A 21,395-nucleotide genomic window follows, 5' to 3' on the forward strand; every position below is an offset into this window, starting at 1 on the left:
CCGGTTCCCCCCATAGGGGTGCGCGGTCGCCACGTGCTCGTGCCTCGCGTGACCCCGCGCCGCACCCGAGCCGGGGGGCTGGGCAAGAGAAGGGGAGTGGTCAAAGCGCAGAGGGGCGTGGTCTGTTCGGGGCGGGGCCAGAGAAAGGAGCGGGGCTTCGTGGGGCGGGGCCGCGCTGGCAGTGGAGTGACGTCACCGCCCCGGCACTGCGGCGGCCGGCGGGTTGATCTGTGGGTTGGCGGAGGGCTGCCCCGCAGTGGCGGGGCGGGCGGGCGAGGTTTGTTTCTCGTCGTCGCCGCCGCTGTCTCCTCCTCCTCCTCCCGGCTGCCCCGGTTCCCGGTGCCGCCTCCTCTGCACAAAGCCGGTGTGGGGGCGGGCGGGGCTGCCGCTGGGCGCCGCACCGGCATGTGAGGGGCGATGGCGGCGGGCGGCTGAGCATGGACCCGCTGCCCCGGGCACCGGACCCGGGGGTTACCGAGCCCCCGCGGCCCCGGGACCCGGACCCGGACCCGGAGCCGGGGCTGAGGGCGGCTGAGACCGAGCTCCTGCAGCCCCGGGAACCGGAGCCGGCTGAGACCGAGCTCCTGCATCCTTGGGGGTCGGAGCCGGGGGCGGCTGAGCCCGAGTCACCGCATCCCCGGGAACCGGAGCCGGTCCTGGGGGTCACCGAGCTCCTGCATCCCCGGGAACCGGAGCTGGGAGCGGCTGAGCCCCTGCATTCCCAGGAACCGGAGCCTGAACCGGGTCTGGAAGCGGCTGAGCCTGACGCTCTGCATCCGCGGGAACCGGAGCCCGGTTCAGCTGAGCTCGAGCTCCTGCATCGCCGGGAACCGGAGCCTGAACCGGGGCTGGAAGCGGCTGAGCCTGAGCGCCTGCATCACCGGGAACCGGAGCTGAGAGTGGCTGAGCCCGAGCCTCTGCATCCCCGGGAACCGGAGCCTGAACCGGGGCTGCGAGCAGCTGAGCTCGAACTCCTGCATCCCTGGATACCGGAGCCTGAACCGGGGCTGGAAGCGGTTGAGCTCGAACTCCTGCATCCTCAGGTACCGGAGCGCGGTTCGGCTGAGCCCGAGCTCCTGCATCCCCAGGAGCCGGAGCCAGAGCTCGAGCCACCGCATCCCCCGGACCCAGAGCCATTCCTGGGGGTCCCTGAGCCCCCCGCCCCTCCGCCCTGGTCACCCCCATTCCCCGCCGAGCCCCCATCCCGGCCCGAGGAGGAAGAGGAGCCGCGCCTCCGCCCAGTCTTCGACGCCTTGGACCGCGATGGCGATGGCTTCGTGCGGGTGGAGGAGTTCATCCAGTTCGCCACAGCCTACGGCGCCGAGCAGGTGAGGAGGAGTCGGGACCGGGCCCAGCCAGGGCTGCGCGGCCCCTGGGCGTTGGGTCCGAAGGGCGAGGAGGTGGCGGTGATGGTGGGAGAACCTTGATGTGAGCATGGGCAGCGTCCACACAGCTGATCATCGCAGGTGAAGGACATGTGTGGGCTTCAATGGATGCAGGAGGTCCACAGCGAGCCCGGAGCTTGTGCTTCCCTGATCCCAATCTGGTGGGAGCAGAGCATCCTGGCAGTGCCTGCATCCCCTCTTTGTTCTCCATCAGTAACGCATCTAGGTTTGTCTGAGCAGCTCCTGTCTGTGAGGGACCAGCGATGCCATCCTGGGGTCTCCAGCTGCTCCTTGCCCTTGTGGGCCCTTCCATGGCCTCCCTGGCAGCACTCCGAGTACCGAGAACCTCCCTTATCCCAGCTTGGACAATTCCTAGGGTGCCTTTTCCTCCTTTGTGCCATGGTGAGCTTGGGTTTCCTTGCAGCAGATGAGATGCGATGTAATTTGAAGCTGCCTGGTATGACCCAAAATGGAGAAACCGAGCTCCAGCAGCGTGCCAGGCGACGGGAATGAATTTGTTGATGGTTTCTAGGTTGCCCTGTGCTGGCCATGCTACCAGGAAAAAGATGTATTTCTTTTTAAAGGCGTGCAGGTATTGTTGGGAAGTTTCTGTCTGCTCCCCCAGATCTGCTCTAATTCTCCAGCTGTAGCTGCTGTGCATGTATTAAAGTGCCATGACAAAGCAAATCCTCCTGTGTGGAGGAGTGTTTCGGTGGAGGAGGGTTTTTTTATCTTTGTTGTCATGGCAAAAACACCTCTTACAGATAGAGTAGAGGCATTTATTTAGAAAATATGTCTATAAAGTGGAGATACGTGACTTCTTGGTGAGATTGTTGCTGGGAAGGGGCACTGCGTGTGCAGACAGCATCGTTGTATGGTTGACCCATCATGGCACCGAGAGGGAGTTATGAGACGATCTTGGCACCGTGCTCCTGCATCCGTCGGGGGGAAAGAAGCTTTATTCAGCGTAAAGACTTGCATCTTCCTGCTTGGTTCTGGGTGCTTTGTGCTACCGCGAGTCCCTCCCGTCACTGGTGGAGAAAGCAGATGTTCTGTTCATGTCAGCATCGCTCCGTGAAGGCTCGCAGACCCTGTGCGTGGTGGCCATCGCTTCGGGGCTCGTCGGGAGCCTGTGAGGGGACCAATTGCCTCAGTGAGCCTTTCCCTTTGTGTTTGGTATGGAGCAGCCCAAGCAAATGGGAAGAAAGGCCAGGCAGACAGCGTCCAGGTGGGTCCAGTGTTTGGTAGTGCCAGCAGCGCGTGCGGCTCAGCTGCTGCAGCCCTGTGCCTTGGTTCTGACACAGGAGTTGTGCCGGAGCTTCAGAGGTGTGACAATAAGCCTGTAAAAGTGCTTTGAGTTGCCCAGCAAAGCAGAGGCTGCCCCATCCCTGGAGATGTTCCAGGCCAGGCCGGATGGGGCTTGGAGCCCCTGATCCAGTGGGAGGTGTCCGTGCCCATGGCAGGGGTGGAACTGGATGGACTTTGAGATCCTTTCCAACCCCAACTGTTCCATGATTCTAACTCATTGCCATGACCTGATCCAGTGGGAGGTGTTGGGACTGAATGGGTTCTGAGGTCGCTTCCAACCCAAACTATTCTATGAGATCGTGGCCTGAGGACAGGCTGCAAACTGCCGAGGTCCTCCCTGAATGAAGCCAGGTGGCCAGGGAGGTTTTGTGCCCCTGAAAGCTGTCTGTCCCTTTGGGTTGGGCTTAAGTGGTTGTCTGCAAGCTTCTTGACTTGGCTGTTGCTTTACAGTTCCTTGTTCCTGTCCGTGCTGGAATATATTACACCTTTCAGGTATGTTTTATCTTCAGTGGTAGATTTGTTAGCTCTGGGCACGCGGAACCGCTGTTGCTCAGTTCAGCAAGTGCTGAACGCCCCGGTGAGGTTGGTGTGACAACGGCTGAGCCAAACAGGTAATGGGCGCTCCAGGGAACGCAGCCTTGTGCAGAGGAGCACCAGAAGAGGAAAAAAGAGTGTTTGTGGTGCCTCTGTGTGCAGGAGGAATCATTGTGAGCCTGCAGCTTAGAAAGGCAAGGAGGCACACGGAGTGTGAAGGAGAAAGGGGTTGGTGATGTGATCCAGAAGCTCCCAGATGTGCAGAGTAACAAAGGGAGGAGTTCTCGGCAAGTTTCTTCACCTATTTTGTTTTAAGCAGGTGTAAGTTGGGCAAAAAATGTGTCTTTTGGAAAATGGAAATCCAGCTCAGGTGAAGGTTAAAGGATAGGAACATCATCAGGTGGGTAAAATGGTGTTATTCACCTTCTGATGATTGTTGAGAATCATGGAAGATGATCAGAGGGCTGGAGGACATACGAGGACAGGCTACAATTGAGGTTCTTCAGCCTGGGGAAGAGAAGGCTGTGGGGAGACCTCAGAGCAGCTTCCATCACTGAAAGGGGCTCCAGGAGAGCTGGGGAGAAGCTCTGGATCAGGGAGTGCAGGGATAGGGTTGGGGGGAATGGTTTTCAGCAGAAAGAGGGGAGATTGAGATGAGATCTTGGGAAGAAATGTTTTGCTGTGAGGGTGGGGAGGCCCTGGCCCAGGTTGCCCAGAGCAGTGGTGGCTGCCCCATCCCTGGAGGGGTTCAAGGCCAGGTTGGATGGGGCTGTGAGCCCCTGATCCAGTGGGAGGTATCCCTGCCCATGGGGACTGGATGGACTTTGAGGTCCCTTCCAACCCATTCCATGATTCTCTGATTCTTAACAAACATCACCAGGTGGTTAAAATGGTATTAAGGTGACTAAAAGGAAGTGTCATGATGTAAAGAAAGGTTGTACCACCACTGGGAGGCTTGCGAGAGGTGCCAGGGTCCGATGGCTCATGAAGGTATTGTACAAAGGGACTTAAGGAGGAGAAAATTCCAGTTGTCTTAGTGTCCCTCTCGCCTGGCAAGAGGAGGAGGAACCTATTTCCTCTTCCTTTCCCCTTGCTTCCTTCTGGCCTCTGTCCATGGGGTAGATGTGTGGAAGGTTTGCGTTGGGGGTGGAACACGCTGCTAAAATTAACCACACCGAGTCATCAGAGCCGGCTGATTCACCTCAGGGCTTGGGGAGGGCTGAGGGGCTGTGGGAAACGTGTGTGTGTGTGTGTGTAACCGCGTGGTCTGGGAGCCGGGGAGCAGCAAGCGGTGTCGGTGGCGTTCGGTGAAGCACCAGGGGCGTTCACGGGCGACTGAGCTCAGCACTGTCGGATTATTTGGCTGAAACTGTTATTAGCTAAATGTCAAAGGAAAGAGACCCACTGGCATTTAGTCCATACGAACGACACTGCTGTGAATTTCTATTATGGATTTTTTTTTTTTCCTCAACATGAGCATAGAATCATAGAATAGTTTGGGTTGGAAGGGGCCTCAAAGCCCATCCCGTTCCAACCCCTGCCATGAGCAGGGACACCTCCCACTGGATCAGGAGCTCCAAGCCCCATCCAACCTGGCCTTGAACCCCTCCAGGGATGGGGCAGCCACCACTGCTCTGGGCAACCTGGGCCAGGGCCTCCCCACCCTCATCGTGAAGAAATTCCTCCTTATGTCCAGTCTAAATCTGCCCCTCTCCAGTTTATACCCATTCCCCCTCGTCCTATCACCACACGCCTTTGTAAACAGTCCTCTCCAGCTTTCCTGTAGCCCCTTCAGGTGTTGGAAGGTTACTATAAGGTCTCCTTGGAGCCGTCTCTTCTCCAGGCTGAACAACCCCAACTCTCTCAGCCTGTCCTTGGATGGGAGGTGCTCCAACCCCCTCATCATCCTTGTATCCTCCTATGGACCCGTTCCAACAGCTCCATAACCTTCTTATGTTGGTAATTCCAGAACTGGACACAATACAATGGTGAAAGCCAAGGCTGGAAGAACTGGAGGGGGTGGTTTAGATTCTTCCTTAGGTGGTTGAAAGACTCCTCGAGAGAGTTTCTTGGCTGTGGTGTTGGCAGTGCCGGTGTGAGCTAGAGGAGGTCAGGGCATGGAAAGAAAAAAGTACTTTCTTTGTCTCCAAGATGACAAAAGTGTGGTCAGGGATTGAGGTTATTGCCTTCATAGTTAAAGGTATGAGGAAGGGATGATGCTGAAGTCCCAGCAGCTGAGGATGTCAGCCCTGGGTAGGAGTGGCCTTGAGCAGAGGGGCTATAGATCGCTGGAGGGGCTATAGATCGCTGGTGGGATGGGTGGGTGGCTGTCAAACACAGACTGCTGTGCCCCTTGGAAAGCTTCCTAGGGCCCATGATATGATTATGTGCTCTGTCGACTTGTAAGCCAGATGGAGTGGGAGGGGAATGGTCTTGAGGATGGCTTGAATTCATGCGAAAACCTCCACGCTGCTCGCTAGTAGCACGTAAGGCAGTTTCTAACAGTGGAGTGTCTTTATTGTTTCCTTTCCCTCCTGTCTGTCACTACACTTCACTGGAGTCTGATGCTCCTTTGGAGCTGCTCCGCATGCTTTTTCCCTTTTTATTTTGATCTGAAAAACAATTGGAGGTGGAAAAGCCTCCTGCACCACACGATCTCGCTGCCTCTGCTCAGTGAAGTCCTAGAATCTGTCTCCTCACAGTGCAGAGATGCTGTAGAGCGTGGAATCTGACATTCGTCTTCAGCCCTTTTTTTTCCTCTTGCTGATCAGTTCAAGCTTCCTTGCAATGTCTTTTGTTTTGTGTTCACATCCTTCAAGTGTCTGTCATAGAATCACAGAATCATTCAGGCTGGAAAAGCCCTCTCGGCTCATCCAGTCCAACCCTCAGCCCAACCCCACCGTGCCGGCTAAACCGTGTCATAAAGTGCCATGGCCACACGCTTTTTGAACCCCTCCAGGGATGGAGACTCCCCCACTGCCCTGGGCAGCCTCTGCCAGGGCTTCACCGCTCTGACAGTGAAGAAATTTTCCCTACTATTCAATCTAAACCTCCCCTGGCACAACTTGAGGTCATTTCCATCTCATCTCATCCCTTGTCACTTGGGAGCAGAGCCCAGCACCCACCTCATTCCAACCTCCTTTCCAGGAGCTGCAGAGAGCGATGAGGTCTCCCCTCAGCCTCCTCTTCTCCAGGCTAAACAGCCCCAGGGCCCTCAGCCGCTCCCACAGCCCCTGTTCTCCAGACCCTTCCCCAGCTCCGTTCCCTTCTCCAGATGCACTCCAGCCCCTCCAGGTCTTTCTTGGAGTGAGGAGCCCTCCTTTGCCCTACACCAGCTAAACCTGAGCTGCGTTCTTCATATTCAGCTTTTAACTTTTCCTTGTGTGATGGTTTCTGAAGCTCTGTACTTGGTTTTGCTTTTCCCACCACCTTTTCAGCTTCTTGGGCCGAGGTGTCCAGCCGGAGCCGGGTGCCTCAAAGGAATCTGTGTTTTGGAGGCTGCAGGAATTACTCCAGACCGTGGCTGTGGAGCAGCACGAGCTTTGGTTTTAGGTTTAAATACAACAATCGACAAGATTTGGCAATTACTTTCTGGAGTGAAGTCTGGAGAGTGTGAAACTACAGCTTTTTAGTGTCTCCCCCACCGAGAATCCAGGCTTGCTTTTCCTGCTCACCTCTGATGGATCCCCTGGGAATTGCCCACAGCTCCTGGATCAGACACCGTTTACGTCCAGTGTGGTTCTCTTGGAGCTGCTGACATTGCATCTAATCTTGGCCACCCTCCTGTTTCCCCTTGGTCTTCTCCCACTTCCCTGTGAAATTGAATAGTTTGGATTTCTGTCATGAGGAAGCCTCATTTGTTTCATTTGTTGGATTTTTGAGGGTTCTTGCATCCTTTGAGCAGAGGAAACTCTGGCTTTGCCTATAAAGAGGTTTCTAATGTTACCTCGCGTGGATTTGCAGCTGTGTAAATGCGAATGAAGCTTAAACCGCCTCTGTTCTGCTGCTGCTGTGCCTCTCGAGGGTTTGAGTTGCTGTTTCATGTTGGTGTCCGCTGTTGGGAGCGGCACCGGGATTGCAGGGAGGGCGTTGCTGTGGGTGTACAACAGGTTTGAGCATGCCTGTGGTCACGCTCACACCAACGTGTGTTTTGGAAGAGGGGATGAGCTGAAATATTTTGCTTGCTTTGACCAAGAGCCCAGAATCATCCTAGAATCACAGAATGGTTTGGGTTGGAAGGGACCTTAAAAGCCCATCATCCAGTTTCAGCCCCCCTGACATGGGCAGGGACACCTCCCACTGGATCAGGGGGCTCAAAGCCTCATACAATTCACGGCCAAGCTCCTGTTTGCTTTGCCGGTTCAGGCGTGAGCTCCTGCTCGCCTCAAAGCCTGGGCTGGCGTGGCTGGGAGCGACCGCAGCGCTCAGCTCGCCTCTTCAAAGGGCGTTTGATCATCACTAATAACACAGCTGTAGGCTGCGGCAGCTCCTTCCCCCTCCAAGAGCCAAATGCTTCCAAGCCAACCTACTTCATGGAATGTATTTTGGGGGAATTGGTTGCCGGTTGGCTGAAAATTGAACTTGCAGAGAAGTTTATTCAGTTGTGAATGTCCCAAAGACTCCAAGAAAGAGATGATTTGGAGCTCCTGGGTTTTCACTTCTCCGTCTGTAAGCTTCTTGGTGTCCCTTCTCGGGGTGGCTGAGTTAGGAGCATATCGTACTGCAAACAGATCCTTCTGGTGCTACATTTCATTCTCTACATTTGCAGCCGTAATCAGATTGATGGCTTATCCGGGCTGGATCGCGTCGGGAGGTCTGTGAATACTCAAAGGCATGGTCTGTCTGCGCCGGCTGGGACGAGGGTAATTTTATCCCAGCTGCTACTTTATCTGAGCAACCTTTTCATCCTTAATTTCTCCTTCAGATTGAGAATGCGGCTATTGCTGAGCGGGGTGTTGATTGACTTTAATTACAGATTTTGATAAAAGCTAGGTGCGTTCCGCTGGAATTTGAGCTTGTTTGTGCAAATAAAGAAATGCTTGCTCGTCTTCTTTCCAAGAAGAAAGAAAGAGCACCAGCGCTGCCTTTGTAGAGTTTGCAAATGCTGTGGGCAGGGAGGCAAACGTGGGGTTGAGAGCTGCCCTGCGGAGAAGGACTGGGGGTGTTTGTGTCCAGTTCTGGAATCACCAACATAAGAAGGAGATGGAGCTGTTGGAACGGGTCCAGAGGAAGATACAAGGATGATCAGAGGGCTGGAGCACCTTCCATCCGAGGACAGGCTGAGAGAGTTGGGGCTGTTCAGCCTGGAGAAGAGAAGGCTCCGAGGAGACCTTAGAGCGACCTTTCAGTACCTGAAGGGGCTTCAAGAAAGCTGAGGAGGGGCTGTTCACAAAGACTTATGGTGATAGGACGAGGGGCAATGGGTATAAACTGGAGAGGGGCAGATTTAGACTGGACGTTCTTCACAATGAGAGTGGTGAAGCCCTGGCCCAGGTTGCCCAGAGCAGTGGTGGCTGCCCCATCCCTGGAGGAGTTCCAGGCCAGGTTGGATGGGGCTTGGAGCCCCTGATCCAGTGGGAGGTGTCCCTGCCCATGGCAGGGGGTGGAACTGGATGGGCTTTGAGGTCGCTTCCAACCCAGCCTATTCTATGATTCTGTGATTGCCAGGAAAGTGGGTTGTGGATGCTGCAGCTGCTCTGTACCGGATCGGTGCTGTGAAGGCTGGGCCAGGAGGACCAGCAGGGGAACAGGACCCTCTTGGAAGGTTCTCAGTGTTTTCTCTGTAATGATTTGTTTGAAACGTTTGCATGGGCTTCTTTCCTGGAAGAGTACAAATTCTACCAAGGTTTTGCTTGATGCTTGCTGCATGGTGTGGGGCAGCTCACTAAGGCAGGGATGGATTCATAGAGTCATAGAATCCTTTAGAAAAGGACATTTGAGATTGAGTCTAACCATCCCTGTCCACCACTGAACCAGATCCCTGGGCACCTCGTCTGCCCGTCTGTTAAACCCCTCCAGGGATGGGGACTCCACCACTGCCCTGGGCAGCCTCTGCCAGTGCTTCACTACTGTGTCAGTGAAGAAACCTTTCCTAATATCCAATCCAACCCTTCTGGCACAACTTGAGGCCGTTTCCTCTCATCCCATCACTTGTTACTTCAGAGAAGAGACCAGCATCCACCCAGCCTCCTTTCCAGGAGCTGCAGAGAGTGTTGAGGTCTCCCCTCAACCTCCTCTTTTCCAGGCTGAACAGCCCCAGAGCCCTCAACTTCTCTTCAGAAGACTTCATGCGAGGCTTCCTCCCTTCTTAGGAGCAGGGCGTTTTCTGAGGCTGTGACTAATAAAACTTAAATTGGGGTCACTGATGGCAATCTGACGCTGCCCCACAGCGTGGTGATTTGGCTTGTTTGGAGTCATTTCAGCTTGGTATTGCATATCACCAAGCGCTCTTGGAGCGTTTCAGAGTCATGTCTATCATTGTGTAACCCAATACAGCCAGTAATTGATAGTCATTACAGTAATTGCCTGCATAATTTCTCTCCATTTTATTCCTGTTTTGACTTTCCTTTGCTGCTCATTTTCAGATGGGATCCACTTTGAACTTGGGCTTAAAGGACCCTTCCAAACCATTCCATGATTCAATGATAATGGGGTTGGACCACAGCTTGCCTTTCCCTGTTTCTCCCACCTGGCTCCACCCTTTCACAATCTGGTCTGGGTTCCTCATGTAGGGCACAGGACTGCTTTTTTCCACGTGACCTTGCGGTGAGCAGTGCCAGCCTTTCCCTCTGCTTGTTTGTTTAAAGTCAAACACCCGTGGAAAGTGCGCGGTTGATGCTGCCGGACTGGTTCTGGTGAACTTCTCCATAGAAGCAGTTGAGAGCGATGAGGTCTCCACTCAGCCTCCTCTTCTCCAGCCTAAACAGCCTCAGTCCCTCCCACAGCCCCTGTTCTCCAGACCCTTCCCCAGCTCCGTTCCCTTCTCCGGATGCGCTCCAGCCCCTCAAGGTCTTTCTTGGGGTGAGGAGCCCAAAACTGACCCAGGATTCGAGGTGCAGCCTCCCCAGCGCCGAGTGCAGGGGACGATCCCTGCCCTGCTCCTGCTGGCCACCCCATGGCTGATCCCAGCCAGGATGCTGGTGGCCTTCTTGCCCACCTGGGCCACTGCTGGCTCATCTTCAGCCAATGTCACCCAGCACCCCTGGGGCCTTTTGATGACAGGCATCCTTCCAGCCGCTCTTCTACGAGGCAGTCATGCTTCTTGAGTTGTTCAAGGCCAGCAGATTCCCCCAAAGCTCCTTTCCATTGTTATTTTCCATTTTGAAAGCGTTGCATCTTTGATTCCCTTCTCAAAGTGACTTTTAGCAGGATGCTTCCATCTCAGAGGTCCGTGCTGAGCCGTGTGGCCACAGGGCTGCGATGGCCTGTGCGTCGCTGGTGGTGCAGGGCGATCCACTCAGGATTGGGTTGTGTGACGACAGCAGAGCATGCATGGGACTCTGCCAAAGGTGGCTGAGCTGTAGGTGCAGGTTTGAGGCTTCTCGGTGGAGACAGGGCTTGCTCCAAACACACTGAGAGAGGCTTCATGGATTTAATCAGACATAAAAATTCCTATTTCTTAATATCTTCACGTGTTTCTGTTTGATAGCAGGAAGAAACCAGATACCTACATGTTCAAAGAGAGCTCAAACTCTGTCCGCATGGAAATCATAGAATCACCAGGTTGGAAAGGACCCACTGGATCATCGAGTCCAACCGTTCCTAACACTCCCTTAAACCATGTCCCTCAGCACTTCATCCACCCGTTCCTTAAACACCTCCAGGGAAGGTGACTCGACCCCCTCCCTTGGCAGCTGTTCCAGTGCCCAATATGACTCTGTGAAGAATTTTTTTCTGATATCCAGCCTGACCCTCCCCTGGTGCAGCTTGAGGCCATTCCCTCTTGTCCTGTCCCCTGTCACTGGGGAGAAGAGCCCAGCTCCGTCTTCTCCACAACCTCCTTTCAGGCAGTTGTAGAGAGTAATAAGGTCTCCCCTCAGCCTCCTCTTCTCCAGGCTAAACAACCCCAGCTCTCTCAGCTGCTCCTCGTAAGATTTGTTCTCCAGCCCCTCACCAGCTTCGTTGCTCTTCTCTGGACACACTCCAGAGCCTCAACATCCTTCTTGTGGTGAGGGGCCCAGAACTGAACACAGTACTCAAGGTGTGGTCTCACCAGTGCCGAGTACAGAAGGAGAATCTGCTGGTCACACTGTTTCTGATCCAAGCCAAGATGCCATTGGCCTTCTTGGCCACCTGGGCACATCGCTAAGCTGAACAACCCCAACTCTCTTGTTGGGAGAGACTCTCTCTCCTCGTACAGGAGGTGCTGCAGCCCTCGCATCATCTCTGTGGCCTCCTCTGGACTCACTTCAACAGCTCCGTGTCCTTCCTGCGCTGAGGGCTCCAGAACTGGACAGTGTCTGTGTTTCCAGGGTTGGCTGCAGCTGGTGGCCGGGCTTTGTGTGCCGGCTGAATGTCCCTCTGTTAGGTGATGCTGCCAGCAGCCTGATAGTCTCCTGATTTTTTAATAACGCATTGTAGTTCCTTAGAAAAAAGATCTCTTGTTCAATATTCCTTGATGAAATCCCAGCGGCATTGTGCCGAGTTTGGATTACAGCAGCTTCTGGAAGGGGTTTGTAGCTGGAGGACTGCTGGGCTCTTCTTCCTTGCTCCTTTCTCCCAAGAAGGAATAAAAGCAAAGGGAGAGGACCTCGTTTTGGGAGCTGCATAATCTGGCAGGACTCGGCTGAGCTGATTGCCGACAGCCCTCTGGAAAATCCATCTGCCAGAGTCCAAAGGGAAACTGGGCTCAAGCAAAATGTGCAGGAAGTAAAAGGAGCCCAAACCAACAGTTTTTAGAGAACAGAAGCTGTCAAGGGCAGGAAACAAATGGGGAGTGTTTGCTGCAGCGAGGTGCAGGGAACTGTGCCGAACTGGATTCCACGTGGCTGCTCCGCGGTTCTACCGTCCTGAGCTGATGTGGTATGAAATGAGGGGCCCTTCTGTGTGGGGAAAACACGGCTGTGCCGAGAGCGAAACTCTTCTGATAGGAAAATGACGTGCAGTCCCTCCTTGGCTTTCAAAGCTTATCAGGACATCACGGCTCTCACCACCACCTTTGGCTGCGGAGGGATTAAAAACCCCTTTCAGCACTGGAAGCTGCTCTAAGGTCTCCCCACAGCCTTCTCTTCTCCGGGCTGAACAACCACAAGTCCCTCAGCCCGTCTTTGCACGGGAATTGCTCCAGCCCTCACATCATCTGTGTGGCCTCCCTTTTACATGGCCATATTCCTTATTTTTTTCAGGGGAGTGGCAGTTCTTGGCTCCGCTCACGGTGTGCCTGAGAGGGGGAATAACATTTGGATATCCTTGTGGAATTTTCTTCCCTCTGCCGGCTAACTGGATGCAGTAATGAGCTAATCCTCTCCCAGCTGCTTGAAGCTCCGGGACTACTGTGCCGGCAGGAGCAGAGCATAAGGATGCAGAGAGCAGAGGCAAGGTTTGTGGGAGGATTCTTGTCCTCAAAGGGCCAGGGAATGGCTATTAGGAAACGTTTCTTTACTGACAGAGTGGTGAAGCCCTGGCAGAGGGTGCCCAGGGCAGTGGGGAGTCTCCATCCCTGGAGGGGTTCAAAGACCATGTAGATGTGGCACTTTAGGACATGGTTTAACAGGCATGGTGAAGTTGGGCTGATGGTTGGACTGGATGAGCCGAGAGGGCTTTTCCAACTTTTATGATTCTCAAAGGAAGATGCCGGAGATCTTTGTGTGCAACTGGGAACTCGCTCTTGGACTTTGTGCTGCACCTCTTCAGGCTCAGTGGAGCATCCATTCCTTGGTGGGATTGGTGGGACAGTCTGGCGGCTTGGGCGTGGCAGAAGTGTAGCAGACACAGGAGGGAGAGGCAAGGCTGAAAACCCAGAGGTCCTTCGGGTGGGGTGAGAGACTTGGTTGCCAGCCTGGAAGAGACCCTCAAAGCAGTGGTGGAAGCTGGGGAGCAAAACCCAGAGCTCTTGCTAATCCTCTGCTTGGAGGAACTGATGGGTACTGGACGCAGTGGGGTGGTGGTGGGCATGGTGAGATAGCTGGGCATGTGGTGGCCACTGGAGCCTGAACATTGTCCTGGATGTTTGGTTGTTGTTGTGAGCCTTGTAAGCCCCATGCTTACGGTCCCACCCTGAAGTCCTGGCCTTCCCAAGCAATGCGTTGCATCTCAGCCTTTCCTTTCTTCTGGGCATCTACCTCAGCCTAGAAACCGTTCTGGACTGCTGTTTCCCCCTTTCAGCACGACTGCTTTGTGTGCTTGCCTTTGCACAAACAGCCCTTTCTGAAGGCTGCACGAAGGGTTGCCAAAAGGAGGGAAATATAAGAATTTGAAGCAGTTTTAAGAAAGAAATAAGTCTTTATGCTTTGCCGCTCTCTGAATCGTGTTTGCTTGTATTATGATAAACATCATTTTGACAGCGTGGCAGGGGAAGGCGAGCTGGTTCTCTCGTGCTCAGCTCTCTCATATTTAGCTGCCTGGTTGGGGACAGGTTTGTGTCTTGCACTCCCCTGGATTTCACCTCCAAAGCCCAAGAGGCTCCTTGTGCTCACCCAGTTCCCGGAGAGATGCAACTCGCTGCCCTCGGCTCTCCTGGTTTCCTTGGTTGGGCATTGGCAGCGAGGGGTTCATAGACTCATAGAATATACTGAGTTGGAAGAGGCCCATGAGGACCATTGAGTCCAACTCCTGTCCCTGCACAGGATAACTCCCAACATTCACCCTGTGTGCCTGAAGGCATTGGCCAAGCGCTTCTTGAGTCTAAATGCTTCTTGAGGTCTCCTGTTTCTGGTCGTTCTGATCTTGGTTTTGGAGGGGATCACAGAATCACCAGGCTGGAAAGGACCCATTGGATTATCGAGTCCAACCATTCCTAACACTCCCTAAACCATGTCCCTCAGCACTTCATCCACCCGTTCCTTAAACACCTCCAGGGAAGGTGACTCGACCCCCTCCCTGGGCAGCTGTTCCAGTGCCCGATGACTCTTTCTGTGAAGAATTTTTTTCTGATATCCAACCTGAACCTCCCCTGACGGAGCTTCAGGCCATTCCCTCTTGTCCTGTCCCCTGTCACTTGGGAGAAGAGCCCAGCTCCCTCCTCTCCACAACCTCCTTTCAGGCAGTTGTAGAGAGCAATAAGGTCTCCCCTCAGCCTCCTCTTCTCCAGGCTAAACAACCCCAGCTCTCTCAGCCGCTCCTCGTAAGACTTGTCCTCCACCCCTATCACCAGCTTTAACCAGGATGAGTTAGTGAAAGCAAGTGCTCAGCTGTTGAGAGGATTTACTCTGGGATGTGCCATGGGGGCTTTGTGCTGCTTTCTAACCTGGTTGGGAGGAAACCAGTCTCAGCCTGGAGAAGAGAACGCTCCACGGAGACCTTAGAACAGCTTGCAGTGCTGAAAGGGGCTGCAGGAAAGCTGGGGAGGGGCTCTGAAGGGGGGAGTGCAGGGACGGGATGAAGGGTTTTCATCTGAAAGAGGGGAGATTGAGATGAGATCCTGGCACGTTTTATTGAGTTGCTTTCTGTCTGTTAGATCAGCTCTGCAAGCGTGCGTAGGCTTCCTGTCCCAGTTCTGTGCTCATTCAAGATGCGGCTGTCCCGCCTCGAGCCGTGGTGGCTTCGGCTGTGGCCTTGGCTCTTCCCCAAGTGTGGCTCCAGCCTACAAGAAGACACATCCTTTACAGAAGAAGTAACCTAACACTAAAGCTTTACATTTTTGATCCAGTCTTTTGCCTGGGAGCCGTGTGTTTGGAAGGGTGAGAACAGGTTTCCCATGTCCTTAGAGGAACAAAGGCTGAAAACAAAGCCTTGGATGTTTTGGAGGGTGGAGGAAGAATGCTTTTCAAGTTTCATTGAACAAATGGATGTGTTTATAGAAGAGCGTGGACACAGTCCTTTGAGTGTTTAAGTGGTGACAGGAAATCTGGAACACTTGAGACAAACGCAATTGAATTTGGATAAAACCATGTCAGTGTGACTTATGTTCCTGTTCATGTTTCCAAACCATCGTTGAAGTTGTTTCTTTAAATACACTTTTACACTTCAGTGACAACAATTGAGACCTTAGAGCAGCTTCCAGTACTGAAAGGGACTCCTGGAAAGCTGAGGAGGGGCACTTGATCCGGGAGTGCAGGGAGAGGATGAAGGAGAATGGTTTGAAGCTGTAGAGGGGAGATTGAGATGAGATCTTAGGGAGAAGTGTTTCCCTGTGAGGGTGGGGAGGCCCTGGCCCAGGCTGCCCAGAGCAGTGGTGGCTGCCCCATCCCTGGAGGGGTTCCAGGCCAGGTTGGATGGGGCTTGGAGCCCCTGATCCAGTGGGAGGTGTCCCTGCCCATGGCAGGGGGGTGGGACTGGATGGGCTTTGAGGCTCCTTCCAACCCAAAGCATTCCATGATTCTATGATAATTTGGAAATAGTTAGGCTTGACATTTGAGAACGCACTTAAGAACAGGACAAAGGGAGCTCCTGAAGCCTTGGTGAGCGTAGAGGTCTCATGGCTGCCTGCTGGCGAGCACTGGAGCCGGGAGGGTTAGTCCAAAAAATTCCTGGCCTCACACCTGTTCTGCAGTACAGACCAGAGGAGGTTCTCCCAGCAAGTAAAAACCCTAAACTGCTGAATGGGAATGATCTGAGCTGGTGGAGACATCCAGCAGTTGGAGACATCCACGCTGTGCACTGGGGGCCTGGCTGGATGCACTGGTTTGTTCTGGTCTCCTGCGAGGCTGGGCAGGGAGGGTCTGGGTCTTCAGGCTTTTCTGGCTGCTAGCTCTTTAAAACTTATTCTGTCTTCTCTTCTTTCTTCTGTTGGGTTGAAGGTCTTGTCCTTTGCATGCTCCTGATGGCCCTTGGTGGCTCTGGGAGCCTTGCTCCGCTCCATCAACTTTGGGCTTGTTCTTGGCTCACAGTTGACTCGGAGCTGCCTGCCTTCCCCCTCCAGAAAGGGAAAGTAATAGTTTGCTTGGGAACGCGTCCTCTCCTATTCATTATGGGTTCACATTTCTCTCCTCTGGTATTTCCTGAGTCTGTGGCAAGATCCTGCTGACCTTGGGAGAGGCTGGTGAGCAGCATCAGGCTTGAGGTCAGGGTTGATGCGTGAAGTAGGTGACAGGCACCCAAAGTCAATGGCATGCGGAGCAGCTTGTCTCTTGGATAGATAGGAGGGAGGGGGATTTGTTAGGCTAGTGGATGTGGTAAGTGGTGAGGTTATTGTCTCCCTGGGCAGGTGGAAAAGCGGGGAAGCTTGTTCCCTCAGATTGTTTCAGGGAAATTATTAAACTGCTGAGGCCTCTCTTGGTTGGTTGTGGGTGATCCCTGTCCCGTTCCAGTTCTTTCAATACTTGCAGGCTGATGTACAAACACGGGAGGGTTATCCCCCTTTTGCCTTCCATACTAGACTTGATTATTCCTTCTGCAGCAGGAAGAGGTGAGAATAAAGCAGGCTGAATCTTTTTCACGGAATCATGGAGTGGTTTGGGTTAGAAGGGGCCTCAAAACCCATCCAGTTGCACCCCCTGCCATGGGCAGGGACACCTCCCAATGGATCGGGGGCTCCAAGCCCCATCCAACCTGGTCTTCAACACCTCAAGGATGGGGCAGCCACCACTGCTCTGGGCAACCTGGGCCAGGGCCTCCCCACCCTCACAGCAAAATATTTCTTCCCAAGATCTCATCTCAATCTCCCCTCTTGCGGCTTCAAACCGTTCCCCCTTATCGCGTCCCTGCAATCCCTGATCAAGAGCCCCTTCCCAGCTTTCTTGGAGCCCCTTTCAGTCCTGGAAGCTGCTCTAAGGTCTCCCCGCAGCCTTCTCTTCTCCAGGCTGAACAACCCCAACTCTCTCAGCCTGTCTTTGGATGGAAGGTGCTCCAGCCCTTAGATCATTTTTGTCTCCTTCTCAGAAAGGTGTCTCGGTTCTTGGTGTCAGATGCTGGGCTGATACCAGAGGGTCCAACAGTGCTTGAAGCTTCTGGGACTGAAGTGATAGTGAGGACGAGTGAACTGTTGTGGATGCAAGGTTTGGGGTGCATGTGCAGAAGAAATCTTCACCCATTGTGCTTATGGTGGCCCTCTGAGCAGAGGCTTGCCCGGACCCGGTCTGCCTGCTGGTCTTCTCCTGGAGCTCCTGCAAAGGCTCGGAGCAGCATGCAGCAGCCCTGCAGAAGCGCTGCCGCTTGTGAAATAAATAATGCAGCTCTTGTGCTGCTTACTCACAACTGACCATTGCTTCTCGCTGTAATGAGATCTGCCCCCTTGAGGGTATTTTAAAGGTTAGTTAATTAGGTGTAATTGCAGCAGAATAGAAACCTGCTCTGAGGTTCTGCCTGCTTTCTGCGCTGCCAGGGCCTCTAATAAATTAGAGAGTCAGTTCTTATAAACGTTGCTGGAGCCAGCGTGATCCTGAGTGATCATATGAGACGTGAACATCACGAGGTTCAACAAAGCCAATGCAAGGTCCTGCACCTGGTTCGGGGCAATCCCAAGCACAGTTACAGGCTGAGCAGAGAATGGATTGGGAGCAGCCCTGAAGAGAAGGACTGGCGTGAAGGTGGAGAAGCTCAACATGAACCGGTAACGTGTGCTTGAAGGCAAGAAACCAGCCATGTCCTGGGCTGCACCCAAAGCAGTGGGACCAGAAGGGCGAGAGAGGGGATTCTGCCCCTCTGCTCTGCCTGGAAGACCCCACATGGAGTCCTGGAGTCCTCAGCACAGGAAGGGCATGGAGCAAGGACAAGGACTTGTTGGAGCGAGTCCAGAGGAGGCCAAGGAAATGATGTGAGGGCTGGAGCAGCTCCTGTAAGAGGACGGGCTGGGAGAGTTGGGGTTGTTCAGCCTGGAGAAGAGAAGGCTGCGGGGAGACCTTAGAGCAGCTTCCAGGACTGAAAGGGGCTCCAAGAAAGCTGGGGAGGGGCTCTTGGTCAGGGAGTGCAGGGGTGGGACGAGGGGAATGGTTTTCAGCTGCAAGAGGGGAGACTGAGATGAGATCTTGGGGAGAAATGTTTTGCTGTGAGGGTGGGGAGGCCCTGGCCCAGGTTGCCCAGAGCAGTGGTGGCTGCCCCATCCCTGGAGGTGTTCAAGGCCAGGTTGGATGGGCCTTGGGCAGCCTGATCCAGTGGGAGGTGTCCCTGCCCATGGCAGGGGGTGGGACTGGATGGGCTTCGAAGTTCCTTCCAACCCAACCCATTCTATGATTCTATTCTATGATCAGTGTTCCACTTACTCTGCATGTTTAGGCTGATGAAGTGAAGTGTTGGAAAGAGCGTTCCTGGTGTTGGGATCTGTGCGACCATGGTTCAGCATTCTGGGAAATGCGTCGCATGAAGCATTAAGTTATGCTCACACTGTCAGCACGTTAATGCTCTCTCAGCACCCAGCACGAAGCAGGGATAGATGTGTTCTTAGCTCAGACAAATGCTGCATTAAGAGGGATCAGTTCATTTCAGCTGATCCCGTTGCAACCCATTGATTCGGCAACTGCGCTGTCTGGAGAGTTTGGCTTTGTAGGGACGGCTGTGTCTTTGGTGAGTTGCACCGCTGCTTCGGTATTCAGGAAGTTCAGCAGTTCCAGTATGTTTGCACATTTCCCAACGATGAAAAAGTACAACTGGTCTGACTTCTGCGATTAGCACTGAAAAAAGATTATGGTTTTCCTTGAAACGGTGGATTTAGCCTTCAGAGACACAGTGGGTTTGAACAAACACCTGAAGATGTTGGCTTATCCCTTCTGCCCTCCACATTTAACAGAGATGCTGCGTCCACCTTCGTGGAACTACCAAAGATTTTGACTTTTTTTTATGTGTTTCTGTTGAGGTGGGGTGGCTGCATCTTGCTTGAGAGAAGAAGTGGGACATATTTCTACAAACTCTTTTCTCTTCAGAGATAATGGCCTCAAGTTGCACCAGGGGAGGTTTAGATTGGATAGTAGGAAATACTTCTTTAGCAAAAGACTGGTGAAGCCCTGGCAGAGGCTGCCCAGGGCAGTGCGGGAGTCTCCATCCCTGGAGAGGTTCAAAAGGCGTGTGGCTGTGGCACTTCACAATGTGGTTTAGCCGGCACGGTGGGGTTGGGCTGACGGTTGGACTGGATGAGCTGAGAGGGCTTTTCCAACCTTGATGATTCTATGATTGTATAAAAGATGTTCAGAGCATGTTTTGGCTTCTTGCAGACTGAAGAGGGATCGATGTGAGAGGTGCCTGGACAGGCTGAGAGAGTTGGGGTTGTTCAGCCTGGGGAAGAGAAGGCTCTGAGGACACCTTAGAGTGACCTTCCAGTACCTGAAGGGGCTGCGAGAAAGCTGAGGAGGGGCTGTTCATAAAGGCTTGTGGGGATAGGATGGGAGGCAATGGGTATAAACTGGAGAGGGACAGATTTAGATGAGGCATAAGGAGGAATTTCTTCACCATGAGGGTGGTGAGGCCCTGGCCCAGGTTGCCCAGAGCAGTAGTGGCTGCCCCATCCCTGGAGGGGTTCCAGGCCAGGTTGGATGGGCCTTGGGCAGCCTGATCCAGTGGGAGGTGTCCCTGCCAATAGCAGGGAGTGGTACTGGATGGGCTTTGAGGTCCCTTCCAACCCAACCTATTCTATGATTCTATGATTTCCATGTCCTGTCCCAGTCAAGCAGGCTTTGTGGCCCCTGCATACCCAGAATTGGTCTGGACCTGGTTATTCAATGTAAATGAGTTTCCTTGGTTTAAAGCTCCAAGATCCACTGGATTTTTAGGACGTTTTTGGTCCTCTGGTTGTAACTGAGTGGAGAAAGTGTGCTGACTGGCAGGGATCTGTTCCTATCATTCCACATGTTGTCCTTTCTGGAGACCCTTCTTCCTGATGGAAACAGGTAGTGCTGGGCATGGCCAGGTGGCTGCAAACAGGTCCTTATAAACCAGGCTCTGCCACAATCCAAAGGCTTGAAATGAAGTGGTTTGAGCAGCCTTTGTTTAAGAAGATAAAGGCTGGCTTTGGGTGTGTTTAACCTATCCTAGAGCCTTGCACCAAGCCGGGCAGAGCTCCAAGCAGCAGAGTGTGAAGGCAGCAAAGGGCAACGCGGTCCAGCTGGAGAAAGCAAGAAGGAGAGGCTGACAGGAAAAGCTCAGCATTGGATTAACAGTGAAGTTTGATTTTGTTTGCAATAGTTTGGAGTCCTTGTCCAAGCCGAGCATCCAGATGCGTGGGGAATGATGTCTGCATGCCCTCTGCTTAATCATGCAAAGCTGATTAAACAGCTGCTTAAATGTTTTGGAAACCTTTCTGGGCTGCCTACAGAAATGGTGAAGAGCTGCTGTTCCTCGCTTCCCCTCGTAGGTACCTGCGGTCCTTGCCCACTGAAGGGCTGGCTGCTTTCCTTCCTTGGGCTTCCCTCAACGGTACCAGGTGGAAAACGGCCCATTGGAAGCTGATTGCAGAGTTGCAGCTCATCAAGTGTGGGTGTTGCTTCCTACCCTTGTCCTGCCGTGCTCTGTGTTTAAATTTGACCACAAAGGTTCTTATTTCTTCTCAAGGGTAAGGTTCTCACAGCTATTAGTGTCCAGTGGTATTCCATTGAGGTGAGGAAAAATTCCCATTGCTGAATAGTTTGGGAAGAAGTGGAGGCAATGGTACACTCAGAATGGTAGGATGGTAGGATGGTAGAATGGTAGAATAGTTTGGATTGGAAGGGACCTTAAAGATCATCCAGTTCCAACTCCCCTGACATGGACGAGGACACCTCCCACCAGACCGGGCTGCTCAAGGTCCCATCTAACCCGGCCTTGAACACCTCCAGGGATGGGACATCCAAAACTTCCCTGGGAAATCTCTACCAGTGCCTCAGCACCCTCATCATGAATAATTTCTTCCTAATGTCTGGTCTAAATCTTCCCCCTTCCAATTTAAAGTCATTCCCCCTTGTCCTATCCCTACATGTCCTTGTAAAAAGTCCCTCCCCGGCTTTCTTGTAGGCCCTCTTCAGGTACTGGAAGTCTGCTTGAGCCTTCTTGAGTCTCCCTTGAGCCTTCTCTTCTCCAGGCTGAAATGTCCTGAGCGGAAAGGATCCACAAGGACCATCGAGCCCAACTCCTGTCTCTGCACACAACAACCCCAACATTCACCCCGTG

At 53.4% G+C, this 21,395-nt stretch overlaps 1 protein-coding gene across 2 annotated transcripts in view; it reads left to right on the plus strand.

Moving 5' to 3' along the window:
- Positions 1–204: 204 nt before the first annotated feature.
- The window catches only part of RAB11FIP3 (RAB11 family interacting protein 3), a 96,565-nt gene continuing 75,374 nt past the window's right edge, over positions 205–21,395 (plus strand). Inside the window, exon 1 of one of the 2 annotated variants that reach the window (XM_054080509.1) lies at positions 205–1,328. In XM_054080509.1, coding sequence (XP_053936484.1) covers positions 438–1,328 — 891 coding nt within the window. In that variant the 5' untranslated portion in view covers positions 205–437. The remainder of the gene's footprint in view (positions 1,329–21,395) is intronic. The other variant, XM_054080510.1, reaches the window with a different exon arrangement.

Source organism: Cuculus canorus, chromosome 15 (assembly GCF_017976375.1).
Source record: "Cuculus canorus isolate bCucCan1 chromosome 15, bCucCan1.pri, whole genome shotgun sequence".
Taxonomy (NCBI): Eukaryota; Metazoa; Chordata; class Aves; order Cuculiformes; family Cuculidae; genus Cuculus; species Cuculus canorus.